The sequence below is a fragment of the Myotis myotis genome, unplaced genomic scaffold, assembly GCF_014108235.1.
Source record: "Myotis myotis isolate mMyoMyo1 unplaced genomic scaffold, mMyoMyo1.p scaffold_m19_p_11, whole genome shotgun sequence".
Lineage (NCBI taxonomy): Eukaryota > Metazoa > Chordata > Mammalia > Chiroptera > Vespertilionidae > Myotis > Myotis myotis.
In genome coordinates, this window is record NW_023416315.1 from 57,975,827 (window position 1) to 57,996,246 (window position 20,420).

Genomic DNA, 20,420 nt, shown 5'->3' on the forward strand with positions numbered 1-20,420 from the left:
ATCCACTGAGCCAAACTGGCCAGGGCCATACGGTCTTGATTACTATAGCTTTATAGTCCGTCTTTTTTAAGTCGTATAGTCGGATGACGTCAGTCCTCTGACTTGGTTCTTTCCTTTAACATTGCATTGGATATTCTGAATCTTTTGCCTTTCTACACAAATTTTAGAATCAAATCAATCAATATTAACTTGCTAGAATTTTGATTGGGATTTCACTGCATCTATAGATCTAATTGGTAAGTTCTGACCTCTTGACAATGTTGAGCCTTCCTATGCATGTACATGGAATAACTTTCCATTTCTTGAGGTTTTTTTCTTCCATTAGAGTTTTATGGTATTTCCTCATATAGATCTTGAGTAAATTAGATTAACATCTAAGTATTTCTTTTTTTGGTGCTCAGGTAAACGGTATTGTTTTTAATTTCAATATTCATTGCTTGGTATCTAAGATACTGATTGACTTTTGTATATTAACTTTGTATCTTGCAACCTTGCCGTAATTGCTTATTACTTCCAGCAGGGATTTTCTACATTTACAGTCTTCTTCTCTGTGAATAAATACAGTTTTACTTCATCCTTTTCCAGGTTGTATACCTTTTATTTCCTTTTAATTAGCATCTTTTAATATAGTATTTTTAAAATTGTTCAGATCTTAGCACTTTACTATGCACTATCTCATTCTGCATTATTTTAGTCATGTATGTTTTATATGTACAATTATACAGTAATCTTGCAGTGGAGAGAAATGTCTTTTTAAAAATATATATATTTTTATTGATTTCAGAGAGGAGTGGAGAGGGTGAGACAGAAACATCAATGATGAGAGAGAATCATGGATTGGCTGCCTTCTTTATGTCCCCTACTGGGGATCGAGCCCACAACCTGGACATGTGCCCTGACCAGGAATTGAACTATGACCTCCTGATTCATAGGTCCACGACACTGAGCCACACCAACTGGGAGGGAGAAATGTCTTTTTAAAAAATCACCAATTGTTTCTAGCACACTATAGATATAACAAAAATTCAGGAAATGTTTTTGGTTGACTGATTCATTCAAGGGCCTAGTAGGGACATTAAAGTCAGTGATAGTACAGGTTATTCCTTCCTGAGTACTTAGTTTTTTTGGTGGTGTATAAATAAATCATTTCGGAAGAAATCAGAAATTCAGAGATTTTTTTTCCCATCTTGACAAAAATTAAATACTAGTATAATACCTAAGAAAATTTAAAAAATCTGCTGTTTTCTCTTTTGTTTGTTAATCCTCACCTGAGAATATTTTTTTCCATATTTTTAGGGAATGGAAAGGAGGGAGTAAGGAAAGGAGAGAAGGAGAGAGAGGGAGGGAGGGAGGGAGGAAGAGTGGGAGGGAGAGAGAGAGAAACATCGATGTGAGACACATCGATTGGTTGCCGCCCCACACACCCCGTACCTGCAACTCAGGTACGTGCCCTTGACTAGGAATCAAACTCATGACCCTTCAGTGCATGGGATGGTGCTCTAGCCCAGTGATGGCGAACCTATGACACGCATGTCAGAGGTGACATGCGAACTCATTTTTTTGGTTGATTTTTCTTTGTTAAATGGCATTTAAATATATAAAATATAAAATATATAAGTCTTTGTTTTACTATGGTTGCAAATATCAAAAAATTTCTATATGTGACACGGCACCAGAGTCAAGTTAGTGTTTTTCAAAATGCTGACACGCCGAGCTCAAAAGGTTTGCCATCACTGCTCTAGCCACTGCACCACACTGACCAGGGCTCCAGATTCCCTTTTATATTTCTGAAAGATGTTCTCACTACAGAAGATGGAGTATGTAGGGTTTGTAGTTTAGTATATGCATATGCATGTGTAGGGAGAGAAAAGGTGATAAGAGGGATGGAGAGGGCTTCTCTTTCTCTTTTCTTTTTAATAGGTAAGCATATGTTATCTTTCACCCACAGTCTTCAGAGTATCATAAAGCTAGATTATTTCTGCCTTTGGAACTTCAAATGGAAGATGGGTTGTCCCTCATTCTTATTTGGCTGCTCATCGTTAGTTTGAGTTGGATTGGGGGCTATCCGCATGGAGGTTTGCTGGTTGAATTCTTCAGCGTGAGGACTCCGGCCTTTGGTAACATTCACGTCCTTCTCAAAACCCGAGGAAGGAATCTCCCATTTGCTGCTGACAGGTTTCATGTCTTTAGTCTTTATGGCACTGACCGCAGAACATGCTTTCCTTTTCTTGTGCCCTCTGAGAAGTGACAGGCTTTCACACGACTTCTGGGACACGGATTGGAGCCATCCTGAAGAGCTTGCCAGAAGGTTCCTTTGGCCTATAAAAGGGAGATGACTGGATGGTGCCCAAGATGCGCCGCCCAAGTTTACATAAGTAGCTGGATTTACTCTAGAAAAGAAATAAAGTGCGTGAGTTTTTGCTCAGCACGTATCCTAGGAACTTGTAATAGTATAAGTCTATTTTTTCTCCTTTGACTCCCTTAAGACTTTATCACTATATCCCTGGTCATGATTTTTCAGCAGGCCTCCAATTCTGCATTTCTAAATGCCTAGAGGCTAGGTTTATTTGGAAACGTACCCTGACCCTAGGCTTCCTGGTATATTCATGGGCACTCTGGGCCTCAGCTCCTTACTTACACATCTAGAGCAGGGGTCCTCAAACTGTGGCCCGTGGGCCACATGCAAATACAAATATTGTATTTGTTCCCGTTTTGTTTTTTTACTTCAAAATAAGATATGTGCAGTGTGCATAGGAATTTATTCATAGTTTTTTTTTTAAACTATAGTCCGGCCCTCCAACGGTCTGAGGGACAGTGAACTGGCCCCCTGTTTAAAAAGTTTGAGGACCCCTGATCTAGTGGAAGGACATGTCCTCCAAATTTTCACAAATCAAATCTGTTTATCCTCTTAGAATGAGCTCAGTATACATACTCTAATTTTTTTCTATGGTCAGTAAAAAGATCACTGTACATCCAAGAAAAGGGAGTTTTCCTTGAGAGAGGGAGGTTTTATATATTACAAGTTGCAGTTGCTTAAAGTACCTCAGCTTTCTTTAGAATCCCATTTTTTACCACAAAATTCTCAACTATTTTTTTAGTTAAAACATTAATTTTGAGCCCGGCCGGCATGGCTCAGTGGTTGAGTGTTGACCTATGAACCAGGAGGTCACTGTTTTTTTTTTTTTTAAATATATATTTTATTGATTTTTTACAGAGAGGAAGGGAGAGAGAGATAGAGAGTTAGAAACATCGATGGGAGAGAAGCATCGATCAGCCGCTTCCTGCACACCTCCTACTGGGGATGTGCCCGCAACCCAGGTACATGCCCTTGACCGGAATCGAACCCGGGACCTTTCAGTCCGCAGGCCGATGCTCTATCCACTGAGCCAAACCGGTTTCGGCGAGGAGGTCACTGTTTGATTTCCGGCCAGGACACATGCCTGGGTTGTAGGCTCAATCCCCAGCGTGGGGCGGGCAGAAAGTAGCTGATCAATGATTCTCTCTCATCACTGATGTTTCTATCTCTTTCTCCCTCTCCCTTCCTCTCTGAAATCAATAAAAAACGAAACAAGAAACCAGAAAACGTTTTGAGATGATTGTAGACTCATCTACAGTTGGAAGAAATAATACAGAGAGGTCCCATGTACCCTGCCCCCAGTTTCCTCCAGATGTAGTATCTTACAAAACAATAGTACAATATAATCAGGATATACTAGTAGCCATTGACATTGTCGAGGTCCAGAACAATTCCCCCTTGCTCCCCTTTGATAGACATACCCACTTTCCTCCTTGGCCAGCTCCTCCTTACCTCCTGGCAGTCATCAACCCGTTGTCTGAATTATATTAACTTTATCTCAAGAATGTTATATAAGCAGAATCCTACCGTGTGTAACCTCTGGGACTGGCTGTTTTCACCCAGCACCACCCTCTGAAGATTGATCCAGGTTGTTCTGTGTATCAGCCATTCTTGCTGAATGGACTGGATGTACCACAGAGTGCTTAATAATTCCTCCATTGGAGGACATGCAGATTGCTCCCAGTTTGTGGCTACTGACAGATTAAGCTGCTATAAACATCCGTGTACAGGTTTTTGTGTGAATATGTTTTCATTTCTCTGGGATGAATGCCCAGGAGAGCAATTTCTGGGTCATATGGTAGTTACAGTTACATATGTATTTTTAAAGAAACTGTAAACTTGTTTTACACTTTACATTCCCACAAGCAATGTCTGAGTGACCCAATTTCTTTGCGCCCTCCTCAGCATTCAGTGCTGCCCCTATTTTTTTAATTTTAGCCATTCTGATAGCATGCAGCTCTCTCATTGCGATTTTAATTTGCATTTCCTTAATGGTTCATGATGTGGAACATGTTTTTGTGTGGTTATGTGCCATCTGTATGTTCTGTTTGGTAAAATGTGTTCCTCCTACATTTTGCTCATTTTCTGAATGAAATATTTATACTGTTACATTTTGAGACTACTTTAATTTAGATACCAGTCTCTTTTTTTAAAAAAATATATTTTTATTGATTTCAGAGAGGAAGGGAGAGGGAGAGAGATAAAAACATCAATGATGATAATCACTGACTGACTGCCTCCTGCACACACCATGCTTGGGATTGAGCCCACAACCTGGGCATGTGCCCTGACTTCGAATTGAACTGTGACCTCCTGGTACATAGGTCGCCACTCAATCACTCATGCTGGCCGGGCTAGATACCAGTCTCTTTTTTAAGCGGTTTGCAAATATTTCCTCCTATTTTATAGGTTTTTATCTTTTTAACTGTGTCTTTTGAAGGGCAAACACTGTTATTTCGATTAAGTCTAACATCTACTTTTCTTTATGGATTATGCTTTTGGTGTAAAGTATAACTTTTTGCCCAATTTCTATAAAGAGTTCCTATTTTTTTCCAAAAGTTTTATAGATTTATGTTGTGCAGTTAAATCCATGATCCATTTTCAATTATTATTATTACTTTTTGTATAAGAAATGAATTTAGGTCAAATTTCTTTTTGCCAATGAATATCTAATTGTTCTAGCAACATTGGTTGAAAATTCTATCTCTCATTCATTGAATTGCTTTTGTACTTTTGTTAAAATTCATCAAGCATTTGTATGGGTCTATTTCTAGGCCCTCTGTTTCGTTCCATTGATATATACACTGAGTGGCCAGATTATTATGACCGGCCAGATTATTATGACCACCCCATCAGTACTTCATTGACACTTCCAAAAATACTGAATACTGAAAACTTCCTAAGCAAATACTCTCAAGGTTTTATTATTATTTGCATAACTAATTCACTTCATTGTACTGATGGGGTGGTCATAATAATCTGGCCACTCAGTGTATGTCTGTTCCTCCTCCATACTATACTCTCTTGATTGCAGTAGCTATATATCACAGGGTGTTGAAATCAGATAGATTGGTGCTTTCTACTTTATTATACTTTTTCAAAATTGTTTCTTTTTTTCTTTAGTTCTTATAAACAATACTGAAATGAACATCACTACAGAAATCCTGTTGCCTTTACCAATTTTTTTTTTTGTCCTTAGGATCAATTTCTAAAGTAACACTTCTTATTAAAATGAATATAAATATTAAGGATTTTTCATTTATATTGTTGGATGTCTTCAAGGAACTCTGTGAGTTTACATTCCAACAATTAGTGAATGAATTCTTCCAGTGAGAGGCAAAAATGAACAGCATTTCACTATTGTTTTAATTTGCCTTCTTTGGATTTAAGTGAAATTAAACAATTAAAAATTGTTTAATTTTTAACAATTGTTTAATTAAAAAGGCCACGTCCTTTATTTTTTTTGGGTGAATTTCTGGCTCATAGAAATTGCCCATTTTCCTATTGAAATGTTCATAATTTTGTCATTGATTTGTAGGCTAGCTTTGAATATGAAGTATATTGGTCCTCTGTTTTTCACTTATAAGAAGAAATGTCAAAGCATTGTGATAAAAGACTCTGGACTCAGAATGTCTAGTTGGGTTGACTCTAATTCTGCTCCCTACTCGCTGTGTGACCTTGAACAAGTAACTGCTTTGTGCCTCAGTTTCCTCATGTGTAGAAGGTAAAATGTATGTGTAAACACAGAACTGTGTCTAGCACATAGAAAGCAGTTTTTCAAAATTTGTTGATAATATTAGTATTATGTTTCTTATTATCAGCTTGTCATTGTCTTACTTTAATTTATATAGGTTTCCTTTTGGCCTTAGTGTTGGTCCTATTTTTTTATCTTTAAAAAAAATCTGAGTATTTCTCTGAGTATCAATAAGCTGAAGTAACTTGAGTTGCCCCCTAGGATTATTAAGTTTAAACCCATCTGAGAAATTTCAAGTCAGTCTATGGTCATACTTTATTAATGCATACTTTAGTCACAGATTTGAATTAATGAGTGTTTTCATGTGAATAAACAATCAAACAAGGCCAGATAATTTACTTCTTCACATAGACAGTATTTTCATATGGCTTTGGGTCTTTGTCCCTGTGTCCAATGTGGTGTAGCTGCCACTATTCTATTTACATGTTTATTTACTCATTTATTTTTTATTAAAAATTTTTAATGTTAACATAATTGCGGGTGTCTCCCATTCCCCCGCTTTTGCCCACGCATGTATTAAATAGTTAATAATACCAAAACTGGTTTGGCTCAGTGGATAGAGTGTCGGCCTGCGGACTGAAAGGTCCCAGGTTCGATTCCGGTCAAGGGCATGTACCTGGGTTGCGGGCACATCCCCAGTAGGAGATGTGCAGGAGGTAGCTGATCGATGTTTCTCTCTCATTGATGTTTCTAACTCTCTCTCTCTCTCCCTTCTTCTCTGTAAAAAATCAATAAAATATATTTTTAAAAAAGTTAATAATGACAAAATTGTATTGACTTACAATTGATGTTGGATTTGGAAGTTGGTGCGAGGTTTGAATATCTGTTTTATCTGATTGGTTCTCACATTTGTCGTGCTTTTCATGATAGGGATCAAATATTGCAATATTTCTTCGGTTTGAGCTATTCTTTTATCCCTGTAGATTCTTTTTTCATCATCTGTCCAATTTACATGAGTCTTCTTGCATTGGAAAGATGTAGATTGTCTCATTTTGCTTTTCAGGTTGCTATGCAGATCTGGGGGACAACCACAACAATATGCATAGATGTAGAAATTGAATTGAGTGAATTGACTCAATAAGTATTTATTGAGCCGTATGTGCCAAGAATTCTATCTGAAACTTATTCTTTAATTACAGGGCAGAAAATAAATAAACAAGTGAATATATGTTAGATAATGATAAAGTTTATGGGGTAGAGTGAAGCTGGGGAAGGGAACAGAGAATTCTTGGGGAAAAGGTTGATTCCAATTTTTAAAAAGGTGTTCAGAGACGGCCTCCCTGTGATGCCGATGTGCCAAAGGAGTAAGCGAGTCAAACAGCTTTTAGAGGAAAGAGCATTCTTGACAAGGGGAACAGGAAGTGCAAAGGCCCTGAGCTGGGAGCATGGCAGTGTGTACAAGGAATACCAAGTGATGGCACAATGGCTAAAGGAGAATGAACGAAGGGAAAAAGATGAGAGCTCAGGTAGGTACATAGGTGTAACTGGGCTCCGTTTACATAGGGCCTCAAGGCCATTGTAAGGACTTTAACTTTTATTGTGTGTGAAATGGGGAGTAACCTCAGGCTTTGAGCAGAGGAGTATCACATCTTAGATTTGTCTTAAAAGGATGATGCTGGTGGCTGAGGTAAGAATATATTAAACAGAGACAAGGTTGGACAAGCAGGGAGCAACCTTATCTCTTAGATGGTTAGTGAACTAAGCCAGGAGAGAAGGTGATAGTTTGGACCAGGGTGGTGGCCATGGCCAGAAGGGTGAGAAGTGTGTGTGAGGGGATCCTAGATAGATGTTGGGCTTTTCTAATGAATTCGATATGGGGTGAGAGTAGAAGAATCAGTGTTGGCTCCACAGCTTCTGATCTGAGAAAATGGAAGAGTAGAGACATGAAGAAAATGATGGGAAAAGCAGGTTAGAAATCCCTTCTTTGTTAGATGATGTGAAGGAAATAATTATTTTTTTAATTGTAATAATAAAAGTATAACACTTTAAAAAAGTGTTTGTCAAACTGCTCTAAAAAATAAAGTCTAGTTAAAAATTACTTATTCTACTCCACACCCATTAAGATGGCTGCTATCCAAAAAACCAGGAAATAACCCAGCATTGGCAAGGCTGTGGAGAAATTAGAACCCTTGTGCACTGCTGGCAGGAATGTAAAACAGTACATCTGCTGTGGAAAACAGTACGGCAGTGCCTCAACATTAAACATAGAACTACCTTATGATCCAGCAATTCCTATTCTGGGTAAATGACCCCCCAAAATTGAAAGCAGAGTCTCAAAAAGCTATTTGTACATGCATGTTCTTAGCAGCATTACTCACAGCAGCGAAAAGGTGGAAGCAACCCATGTGCCCATTGAATAAATGGATAAACAAAATGTGGTTTCTGCACATAATGGAATATTATTCAGCCTTAAAAAACAACGGAAACCGACACCCGCATTAAGGTAGTAACAAAAAGACAAAGCCTGGCTGGGGTGTGGCTCCGTGGCTGAGCACTGATTCATGAACCAGATCACTGGTTCAATTCCAGGTTGGTAGGGGCACATGCCAGGCTGGATCCTCAGTGGGTGGGGGGAGCGTGTAGGAGGCCACCGATGGATATTTATCATTGATGTTTCTATCTCTCTATCCCTCCCCCTTCCTCTCTCTAAAAACAATAAAAACATATTTTTAAAAAAGACAAAGACTGTACTCATCTTCCAAATCACTGGTGCCATTAATATGAGCTACCTAGAATATCCAAAGTCATAGAGTTAAAAGCAGAATAGCTGGGGGAGGGAAGAATGGGGATGGAATTTCAGTTTTGCAAGATGAAAAGAATTCTAGAGATTGTGCGCATGACAATGTGAAATGTATGTAACATTGTTGAACTTTATACTTAAGAATAGTTAAGATGATACAGTTTATGTTAGGTGTATTTTAATGCAATTAAACATTTCAATATATAGGGAGAGGGGGAAAAAGAACCCCAAGTAGAGCATGAAGGAGGACTAGTAGACATTTTAAAGAACATGGCAGCAGTACTTACAATTATAATGGCTAAATTGTCATGTAGACAGCATAAGAAAAGTAGAACATGCTTAGAATAAAAGCAAGAAATACATTAAGCTTTGAAAAAAATGTTTACTTAGAGATACACACTGAACTATTTATGGGCAAATGATATTTGTTGAATTTGCTTTAAATACTTTAGCAAAAAAAAAAGTGGTGGGAATATAGATGAAACAAGAATAGCAGGATGCTGATAACTACTAATGGTGGGTGATGGACATCTGTGGGTTCACTACGCCAGTCTCTCTACTTTTATGTTTGAAATTTCCACAATAAAGCTTTTTTAAAAAAGGTAAAAAGAAAGGAAACGAGTGGCGTGAGTACTCCTTGAGGCAGCAGGACTTGGATAATGAATGAGGGAATGGATGACACGGCATCTGGCAATGCTGGCAACTGAAATGAACTCATCTACAGTTTCTTGAAAAGTCATTCCTTGGCCATTCACTGAATGCGTATCCTGAATCTGACATTATGCTTGATTTGGTAAATAGGAATGAAAAATATAGTCCGTGTCTTTAATATGCTAACAGGACTAGAGAGAGAAAAGTAAAGCGTCAGTCAGAGTATCTTTCTATAGAGATAAGGCAGGGTATATAACACAGGATTCCAGAAGAGGGACTTTGAATCATACTTAGAGATGGATAAGGAAAGCTTCCTAATTAATCTGTTTTGATGAATGAGCACACATCATGTAATATTTACTTTTCTGTGTCTGCCTCTGTCACTTAGCACAATGATTCTGAGAATCACCTGTGCTGTACCAGCAGCTCATTCCTTTTTTTATTCTATCTACTGAAAGGCATCAATAACAAGGAGGTGTTGCTATAACTAATAAAATTGAAGCAGTAATAAAAAAAATCCTCAAGGATATTGGGAATAAGTCAATTAAATAGATCTCTTTTTCAAGGCTATATTAAACTGAAATGATTTTCTTCTGTACTCAACTCCTGTAGAAATTAAGTAAGGCAAATATTTTTCAGAGACAGGAATAAAATGGCTATTAATCATCCCTGTTTACAAAAGCAGTTCCCCTAAATCCCAATTTCATAGGATTTATTAATGATGATACAGTGAAAGCTATACTTGTATTTATTAAAATCCTAAAAATAAAAATAAAAAGACCTTCTGTTGGTATCCTTGGCCTTTCTGTCCAACTGGGAGTTGGCGTGCCCACAGTACAATTCAAGGATGTCACTCTGAAGCAGTTTCTATACAAACCAGTGCTCCTGGGCTGAATTGCTTCCTGGATTGGTCTCTTACCGGTTTCTGAAAAGTGTCTTTGTTGGTATTTGCTAAGCCTCTGCATCATACTTTGGGAGCTGAAAGAAATTGGGTACTCTGATTTCAATGCCAACAGTGAACCATCTAATCAAGAGGAATGTCATCCTTATTGTATTTGTATATTACAATGTACATACAGTATGTAAAGTATTCTTACAGATGTTATCCTATGGGGGCTCTCATCCTGGGGTAGGATGGTCTATTTTATCTTTCACTTTATATGGGAGAGGGACTGTAAAAGAATGTCAGGAATTCCAGAGATTAAGCGACTTGTTTTAAGATTACATGGCCAGTTTGAGGGAGAATCCACATCTCACTTCAGTACTTTTTCTATTACTTTCTCTTCTCTTGATATATAATTGAATTTCTTTCCATAGATATGACAAATAATATATTTAAAAAATTTATGTCTTAGTTTAAATCCATCAATTCTAGATCAAAGTACAGGTATGCCCAAGATGGTTTCTTACCTGATTTTTTACATTTTTGGGGTAGGAAACTACATATTTCAACAGAACCCAGTTTTTCTTTTTTTAAAAAAAGAAACCAAGTTCTTAGAAGAGGCACCACGAAAGGAAGAAAGGGCATACCATGTGCCTTTCTTGTATTTGGCCGTCTGTTCTCAAATACTTACCTGTTCAGATGGTTGTTCACATTCCTAAGATTCCTAAGATTCAGTGGTTCTCAACCTTCTGGCCCTTTAAATACAGTTCCTCATGTTGTGACCCAACCATAAAATTATTTTCATTGCTACTTCATAACTGTAATGTTGCTACTGTTATGAATTGTAATGTAAACATCTGATATGCAGGATGGTCTTAGGCGTCCCCTGTGAAAGGGTCGTTCGACCACCAAAGGGGTCGCTACCCACAGATTGAGAACCGCTGCCTAAGACTCAGGAAACTTGCCAAGGGAGCTAATGCTATAATTACTGGTTTAGACAAAACTACCAAGTTTATCTCTGTTATCCCTGATTTCTCTTTCTGTCATTCCTTTTTCAGTTTTTAGGTAGTAGTAGTAGTAGTAGTATCCCTACATGACCAGTGCTCCAATGGCTAGTACAGATAGTAAATGAACGAGTTATTCATTCTAAAGTAATTACCTTATGCCAGAAATATTTCTTTTTAAAAAGAGAAACTCAGATAATGTGATGACAGATGCATAGAAATAAATGTCTAAGTGTAGATTTTAAGGCATCCACTGAGGATAGTTTGGGGATATTGAAATCTCAGAACCCTTAAAAAAATGCATCATATGGGCATTCCATAAACTGGCCTAGTCACAGATACTATCTCTATATATAAAAGGCTAATATGCTAATTGTCCAGTTGCTATGATGTGCACTGACCACCAGGGGGCAGACACTCAACACAGGAGCTGCCATGACACACACTGGCCATTTACACAGAAACAGCACTGCGGACCTGGCGCCCACAAAGCAACACTTGGCTTCCTCCAAGCGGGACACAGGCCCCGCCACCACCCCAGAGTGACACCCCACCAAATCACAGCCAATGCTGCCAAGACCCCATGGCACTAAATGCAGCCCCCAGCCCAGCCTGGAAACGGTCGCTGTAGACGCCGGGTAATGATGTCATGTAGCAACGCCTGGCTTTCTCTCCCTAGCGACTAGCCTCCTTGGAGTTTCTTCAGCCCAGGAACACAACTTGCTTTATAGCCAGGTGGAAACATTTTACACTTTAACCAAATGTCTATGAAGCGTTTTTCCGTGCCTCATCTCATTTGATTCTCACAGAAGTCCTGGAGTAGGTAGATAGGAGACTTGGTAGAATCCCATTTTCTTTTCATTAGCCGGAAAACGGAGATTTAGAAAGCTTAGAAACTTGACCCGATTGAAAAGCAGTAAGAAATGGTGGACCTTGAAAATGACTTCTTTCTCACTGCGCAGAATATAGTCAAATACTGCTGCAGTTAAATATTTTACCCTTTGTTCTCCCTGCGTGATCTACAATAATAATCTGCTTCGTGTTGATATTTACTGCTGTGTTGCTGACAATTGCCTGAAAGAGAAGTGGGATGTTTCACTGGGCTGGAAAAAGTTTAGCTAAATCAGAAAGCGGGTCTAATTAAGCAAGTTTATTCTCTCTATATAAAAGGCTAAGTTGACTCGTGCACGTGCAATACATATAAAGCTCTTGCTGGCGCCATTGCACATGTTTCATTGTTGATCATGAATTTGGTTGACACTTCTATTATAGAGAAAGGGTGAATAGCGATATTAAAATATATTCTAATTAATTTCCTTTCAATGTGCATGAATCCATGTACTGGGCCACTATAAGGAGACATCTGATTAGCAATTGTTATCAAAAAGTGACTTTTACCTATTGCTTTAATTCAATATCTTTATAAACAGAGGAAAAGGAAGGAGTAAGGTAGTAATTCTGCTACCTCAAATATCCTTTTAGAAGCCAGGAAGGGGCCTGTCCAGGCATTTTCACTAAAAAAGAAAATCTACTGTAAGATTTATGAACTCAGATTTTTCAGATTAACAAAACTTAAGAATTTACTTTCTTGCCAATTATTTTATTCATATATTTAATAGTTAACTTAATTGAGCTTATCTTCAATTAATCTGCTATTGTCTCATTCAGAAATATGAAATAAGTTAGTACATATTTCATTTGGAAGCCTTTTAATTAAAGTGTTTCAACAGAATAGCAAACAGTAGAAATATCTATCCAATAACTGTCAAAAATTGAGAACTGAATCTGTGAATGTTAGGATCTACGAAGGACATCTACATGTGTAGTAGGGTAACTAACTTTTTAGAGAGCCAACCCAGGACACAGCCATACCAGACCAAAAAAACAGTAAAATATGTAATAAATCATCATATACACATCTATTATGATTATAACATAAAATATAAAATATGCTTTTATTTAAACTATTATTTGGTTTAATGCTTCTAAACACTTTTAAACAAAACAATAGGGCTAGTTAACAGTGGTAATTATAGCAATTAATAGAACAAATTAAACAAATAGTGTGCATGAGAATAGTATAACAATATATTTTTGTCTCCTTTGATACAGATGTTAACTCTGTACTAAATATTTAAATTTATAAGCCATATTATTCTGTTATCTTAAGACCTAAATATAAGACCTTTTACTTTACTTTTAAAAATATTATTTTTATTGATTTCAGAGAGGAAGTGAGAGGGAGAGATAGAAACATCAATTATGAAAGAGAATCATTGATTGGCTACCTCCTGTATGCCCCACACTGGGAATCGAGCCCGGAACCTGGGCATATACCCTGACTGGGAATCAAACTGGTGACCTCTTGGTTCCTGGGCTCAACCGCTGAGTCACACCCGGCTGGGCTGAGTCAGTCTTATTTACTTCCAAATGTAATTTTTTTTACTGTATGAGTTTTAGTCATAATCTACACATAATGTCAAACAACCCAGGTGCAGTTAGTCCATCCTTTTCTATACTCTTTATGAACTCTTCAGAGATTATCAGTTTTAGAGAAACAGCATAGAGTAGTCAATACCCTCTTATCCATGGGGGTATGTTCCCAGACACCCAGTAGATGCCTGAAACTGCAGATAGTACCGAACCCCATATATATATATTGTTTGTTTATATTTTTAATCCTCACCCGAGGATATTTTTCCATTAATCTTTTAGAGATAGTGCAAGAGAGAGGGAAAGACAGAGAGAAACATCAATGTGAGAGAAACACATAGATTGGTTGCCTCTTGCATGGCCCGGACCAAGGTCCATGCCCTTGGCTAGAATAGAACCTGGGACCCTTAGGTCCATTGAGCCAAACCAGCTAGGGTGCCGGGAGCCGGTCCATGCTTGCTGTTTCAAGGGACCTGGCATATATGACATACCGTTCTTAATATGTTTGCTCACCTTCTTGGCACTATGTGTTTTAACCAAGGTCTCTGAGAAAGGTTGTTTCCCCAGGTAGGGATTTTCCCCTGAAGTTAGGGAGGGAATAAAACCTCTTAACTAAGTGCCAGGTGGGTAATTAATCACTTTAACTACGAACAATCATGCTTAAGCTACATAATCTTTACTCCCTGGAATGGAGATAAGAAACGCCCTAACCTTTGAAATAGAGATTGATAGGATTGGAATCAACTGGTATAAATACAGATGTAAGAAGACAGAACACACAGAACTAGAGACAGAAGAACTTCGCTGGAGAGAACATGGCAAAAGATCCTGGACTGAACCTGACTACAGAAATGGGCAAGAGAACCTGACTAGAACCTGGTGACTGAACCTGGCTGGAGAACCTAGCGAGGGAACATGGCTACAGAACCTGGCTGGAGAGCCTAGAGAACCTAGCAAGAGAGCATGGACTCAGAACTTGGCTGGAGATCCTGAACCAGAACTTCGCTGGAGATCCAGACCAGAACTTGGCTGGAGATCCTGGCTAGAGATCCTGGCTAGGCTGCTGATCAAGTGAACACTGTCTCCATGTCATTCCTTCTTCGCCGACTCCGTCCACACCTTTGGGGACCCCTGGACCTTCTGGGGTTGGACCCCGGCACTAGGGCTATAATATTTTTCCCTATACATACATACTTATGATAACGTTTAATTTATAAATTAGGCACAGTAAGAGATGAACAACTATTAATGAAAAAGAACAATTATAAGAATGTATTGTAATCAGTACGTAAATATGATCTCTTTCTCTCTCAAAATATCTAATTGTACTGTACTCACCTTTTCACTTAAAAGAAACACTTTATGTCTTCTCTTTGGCATTCAAATAGTCAGCACCACTACTCTTGCACTTTGGGGTGATTATTAAATAAAATAAGGTGATTGAACACTAGCACTGCAATACCACAGAGTTGATCTGATAACGAAGGTGGCTACTAAGTGACTAATGTGTGGGGAACATGTACAGCAAGGGGATGCTGGACCAAGGGTAATTCACATCCCAGGTGTGATGGAGCAGGACGGTGCCAGATTTCATCACACAACTCAGAATAGCGTGGGATTTAAAACTAATGAAGGGCGGAAACCGGTTTGGCTCAATGGATAGAGAGTCAGACTGCAGACTGAAGGGTCCTGGGTTCGATTCCAGTCGGGGGTGTGTACCTGGGTTGCGGGCACATCCCCAGTGGAAGATGTGCAGGAGGCAGCTGATCGATGTTTCTCTCTCATCGATGTTTCTAACTCTCTCTCTCCCTTCCTCTCTGTAAAAAATCAATAAAATATATTTTAAAAAAAATAAAAAAAAATAAAAAAATAAAACTTATGAAGGGTTTATTTCTGGAATTTCCATTTAATATTTTAGGACTGTGGTTGACCCCGACTACCACATTACATTGTTTAATTTTCAAATGTTAAACCAACCTTTCATTTCTGGAATAAGTACTACTTGTCCATTGTGCATAATCTTTTTATATGTTGTTAGATTTAGTTTGCTAGTATTTTGTTTGTCTTATTCTTTTAATTATTTGTGATTCAGAACATAGTAAAGATACATACCATTTATTAAGCCCCTGTAAATCCTAACAATTTTGAGAAACCTTCTCTGATTCTCCCCTATCCTCAAACAACTCCTACATAATCCCATAGCACAGTAAGTTGCATTTATCTAATTTTTTTTATGTTTACTTGTTTTCATTCTCTCTGCTTCTTGAGAACAGACTATATTTTATTTCTCATTGTACCCCAGTATCTAGCACAATCTTTGCATAGTATGACATGAGACCTCTGGGAAGCAGATAAACACACATCTTCTATTTGTGTGGTTTTTAGAAGAACATGAAGAGAGATGAAAGGAGATTATGTAACAAAAACTAAATATAAGAGAATGGCTTAGACATAGAAGAATAGTGTCAGGAAGGTTAAAATATCAAATGAACTAAGATATGAAGAAATATTAAAAACAAGAAATAAATTTTACTTAGCTGTTTTCAGAATGAAAATATACCAAAGAATGTTTTAGATTTGTCCTGCTGGAATTATTTTAAAATGTGAATGGATAACAAAGAGCAGAATCCCTCAGCTCTTAAACTGTTTCTATCTTTTCTATCAAAAAGTTTTCTTCTGAGTAGAATAAATATTGGCAAGAGATGACCGAAGTCAAAGGGCTCTGAATGAGTTACCTCTAGTCCCAGGCACACTGCATGCCAAGTAAGAAAAGAATCCTATATAATAAAAGGCTAATATGCAAATCGACTGAACAATGGAACAACTGGTTGCTATGTTGCACACTGGCCACCAGGGGGAAGACGCTCAAAGCAAAAGCACTCCCCCAGTGTGGTCCCACAGGGGGAGCGCCGCTCAGTTGGGAGCCTCTCCCACCTCCGTGGCAGCACTAAGGATGTTCGACTGCCAGCTTAGGCCTACTAGGGAGCAGGCCTAAGCTGTCAGTCAGACATCCCCCAAGGGCTCCGGACTGCAAGAGGGCGCAGGCTGGGCTGAGGGACCACCCCCCCACCCCCCAGTGCACGAATTTTGTGCACTGGGCCTCTAGTTTGCATATAAGATCACAAAACTATTGACAACAATCTTTTAAGAATTCAAGGAAGTGATTCTTTTCTCCCCTGTTAAATGCCTAACTTGTCAGTTAAGACTCATTATAATTTAAGGATCAATTTCTTCAAGAAAACATTACCTGAGGTTTCCAGGCTGGATCAGGACCCCCTCTGAACAACCAGAGCAGTGTGTGTGCAATTCACTATCACTCAGTCCATCTCACTCTCCCTGTAATGAACTGCATATGAGTCTTAGTAAACTTTGATGCCTACTCCTTAAATGAGTAGCTACTCTGGTTGAAGAGACAGCGAGGTACGTTTCAGGCAGAGAAGACAGCATGAGCAAAGGCAAGGAGGTGAGGAGACGCATGTATTTTGAAACTACAGGAAGATCATCTTTGCTAAGGTGTTAAGTGAAAGCAGAGAATCACAAGAGATAAAACTAGAGAGGTAGTAAGGGGCCAGTTCATTGGAATTCAATATGTCACATTTGAAAACTTGGTTTCTATGTTGCAGCTAATGGTCTGTCAAAAATTTTTCTCGGTTTTGTTTAAGTAACAGAACATTATTGAAAGGAAACTTGTACAAGAAAGCTACTCAGGATGAATGAGGGTTGGATGGGCTGTGTCCCTACAACTCTCACTGTAACTCCCAAAGGGGTGAGTTGCAAAGTGTGTCTGCAGATGACTCACCAACCCCAGAATGATCTGAGGTTGACAACAAAGACCAACTCTGAATAAGAAGCTGTTTTCGTACGCTCCTCAGGTAACTGTTGTGTATTCTAAAATTTTAAAACTAGACATTCTACAAGACAACTGGCTCATAATCTTCAAACAGGCCAGTGCTGTGAATAATAAAGTTCAAGCAGCTGTTCCAAATGAGAAGAGAACAAAGGGATATGACAATTAAATGCAAATTATGATCTTGAATCAGAGAAGTTTTGCTCTAAAAGACATTGTTGGTGCATTTGGCAAAATTTGACTATAGGATGATAGAAAATTGTATCAAAGTTGAATAGGTAGGGAATATAGGTCTTTGTACTAAGTTATTTAAAAAGTAAAAGTTTAAAATATTTAAAAGAGAAAGCTTAAAAAATATTTAAGACTTAGGGCTGTGCCAACTTCAATCAGTGTTAGAAAATTGGGAATTACTGAAAGGCTTTAGGTAGGTGGTTTACATAAGCAGATTTGTGTTATTAAGAGGTGGCCATTATGGTCCCGTGAAAGGTGCAATTCAGATGACAATATTAGAGATCTGTAGCACTCCTGGGAAATAGGTCATATGAGTCTGAAAAGAATGAGGGTAGTGGAGCCCGGCTGGCGTGTCTCAGTGGCACATCAACCTATGAGCTGGTCAGGGCACATGCCCAGCTTGCAGGCTCAATCCCTCAAATCATTGATGTTTCTATCTCTCTTCCTCTTCCATCCTCTCTGAAATCAATAAAAATATATATTAAAAAAAAAAGAATGAGGGAGTGGAGATTGAGACAAAGGGATTATGGGATAAATTCAGGTAGATTCAGTGGCTAACTGGATACGAGGGATGGAAGCGAAATGAGGAAAAAGGATAGCTATGAGGGTTTAGTTTGGGTGGTTATGGAGATAGTACTGCTACCAAAGTTACAGAGAATACAAAATACGGAGGAACAGCATTTAGAGCAGAATCAGGTGAATTTGAATTTGGATACGTGGGGCATCTATATGTATAGCAGAAAAATATAAGAGTTTGAAGCTTTGACAAGAGATAAAATGTATGTATAGAGATGCATACATACACATGTGTATGTATACACATAAATATATATATGTATACACATATGTATATAGTACAATAATATGACATAATAAAAATCAAGATCATGAAAGGCTGAATCTAAGAAGACTTAGTTTAGCAGGAATAAATTTAAGAACCAGTACACTGGACCAAAATATCAAACCAAAACTGAAGAAAAAGAGAATGAAGGAGACATAAATTAGCTGTCACACTTTGAAAATAATATTTGATAGGTGTGAGTATATGTAAATCCAGTATGTAGGTATTCAAAGAACAAATGCAATCTTAGCACTCATATAAATCTCTTATCATACAAAGAAGCAAATGAAAATGATGATTTATTGTACAGGGTGGGGAAAAAGTAGGTTTACAGTTGTTCATATGGAAAATAATACAATAATTAATAGATAGTAATACAAGAATAAATGTGTTTTGGATACTCACAACTGTAAATGTGCCTTTGCCCCACCTAGTATACTCATTAGATGACATTCACAATACTGTGTTTAGCTTCATTTATGCTTGAATAGTGATAGAAAAGAATAAAATGAGATGGTAGAGGGATTTGAATTAGGCCTATCATAATATGGATGGTTGTAAAACAATGAAACAAAAGTTACATGGAAATAAATAATAGTTTTTAAAAATATTTATGATCTATCATGTGGAAGAGGCATTACATCTCATTATTTCAAGGAGAATCAGGGAAAATGAGTCAAATCAGAAATGTTTACCTTTAAGATTCCTTTAGTCAATATTTTGTGTTATTAAAGAGTGGATGAAATATACAGGGACACATGTTTTTTGTTGTTGTTGTTAATCCTCACCCAGGGATATTTTTCCATTGATTTTTAGAGAGAGTGGAAGGGAGGGGGAGAGACAGACACACATCGATTGGTTGCTTCCTGCATGTGCCCCATCCAGGGCCAGGGATTGTGCCTATACTTGCCCTTGACTGGAATTGAACCCAGGACCCTTCAGTACCTGGGCTGACGCTCTATCCACTGAGCCAAACTGGTTAGGGTGGGACATGCTTTTTAACTCAACATGTGAAGAATGTTTTCTTAATGCTACTGCTATCTAGCAATGGAATGAACTCTATTTTAATTTGGTAAACTACCTATCACTAAAATTAGTCTATCAAAGGTTGCACGAGCCTGGATCCTGTAATTAGTAGAAGGTAAGACTACTCTCAAGACTTCTTTCTGCTTTAAGATTCAGTGAAATGAGAATGAAAAAAATTAGATGATGTAATACTTTTTTTTTTTTTGACTGGGTAAGATTACAAGAAAGCAAACTGACATATAATAAATATCTACTGACTTCTATATATTTCTAGAGCTATAAAGAAAAGATTTGAGATTCAAAATTTCTGGGAAGGTGAATTATTCCTTGTCTATCCAATGTGAAGATACTTTTCTAATTGCTTATAAATAGATCTTTATCAAACATAAATTATTAACTCTTTACTTGTTATACTACTCTCACTTTACTCACCCAAATCTTGATTAGGAAACGGTCTTCTGAAATAATCAAATATACGATCATCTGATACATTTGGCTTTGCATCTAGATGGTAAAAAGATCATTAGTAGCATGAAAACAATTCATTGACTCTTTTACATTTCATATTTTTATCTTTTTCTACATGAAAATGTTAGCAGATAATATGTCAATAGTAGTTTAGTTCAGTTAAATTAACACAGTTGTCAAATCTTA

At 37.8% G+C, this 20,420-nt stretch overlaps 1 protein-coding gene across 5 annotated transcripts in view; it reads right to left on the reverse strand.

Annotated features, from left to right (window-relative positions):
- Nucleotides 1–1,669: 1,669 nt before the first annotated feature.
- The window catches only part of AGBL3 (ATP/GTP binding protein like 3), a 71,074-nt gene continuing 52,323 nt past the window's right edge, over nt 1,670–20,420 (reverse strand). For 3 of the 5 annotated variants that reach the window (XM_036328615.1, XM_036328616.1, XM_036328617.1), the window contains 3 exons: nt 20,199–20,270; nt 6,893–7,127; nt 1,670–2,390 (listed from right to left, as the gene is read on the reverse strand). In XM_036328615.1, coding sequence (XP_036184508.1) covers nt 1,973–2,390; nt 6,893–7,127; nt 20,199–20,270 — 725 coding nt within the window. In that variant the 3' untranslated portion in view covers nt 1,670–1,972. Of the gene's footprint in view, nt 2,391–6,892; nt 7,128–10,282; nt 10,480–12,853; nt 12,903–20,198; nt 20,271–20,420 lie in introns of all 5 variants that reach the window. The other 2 variants (XM_036328627.1, XM_036328618.1) reach the window with 2 other exon arrangements.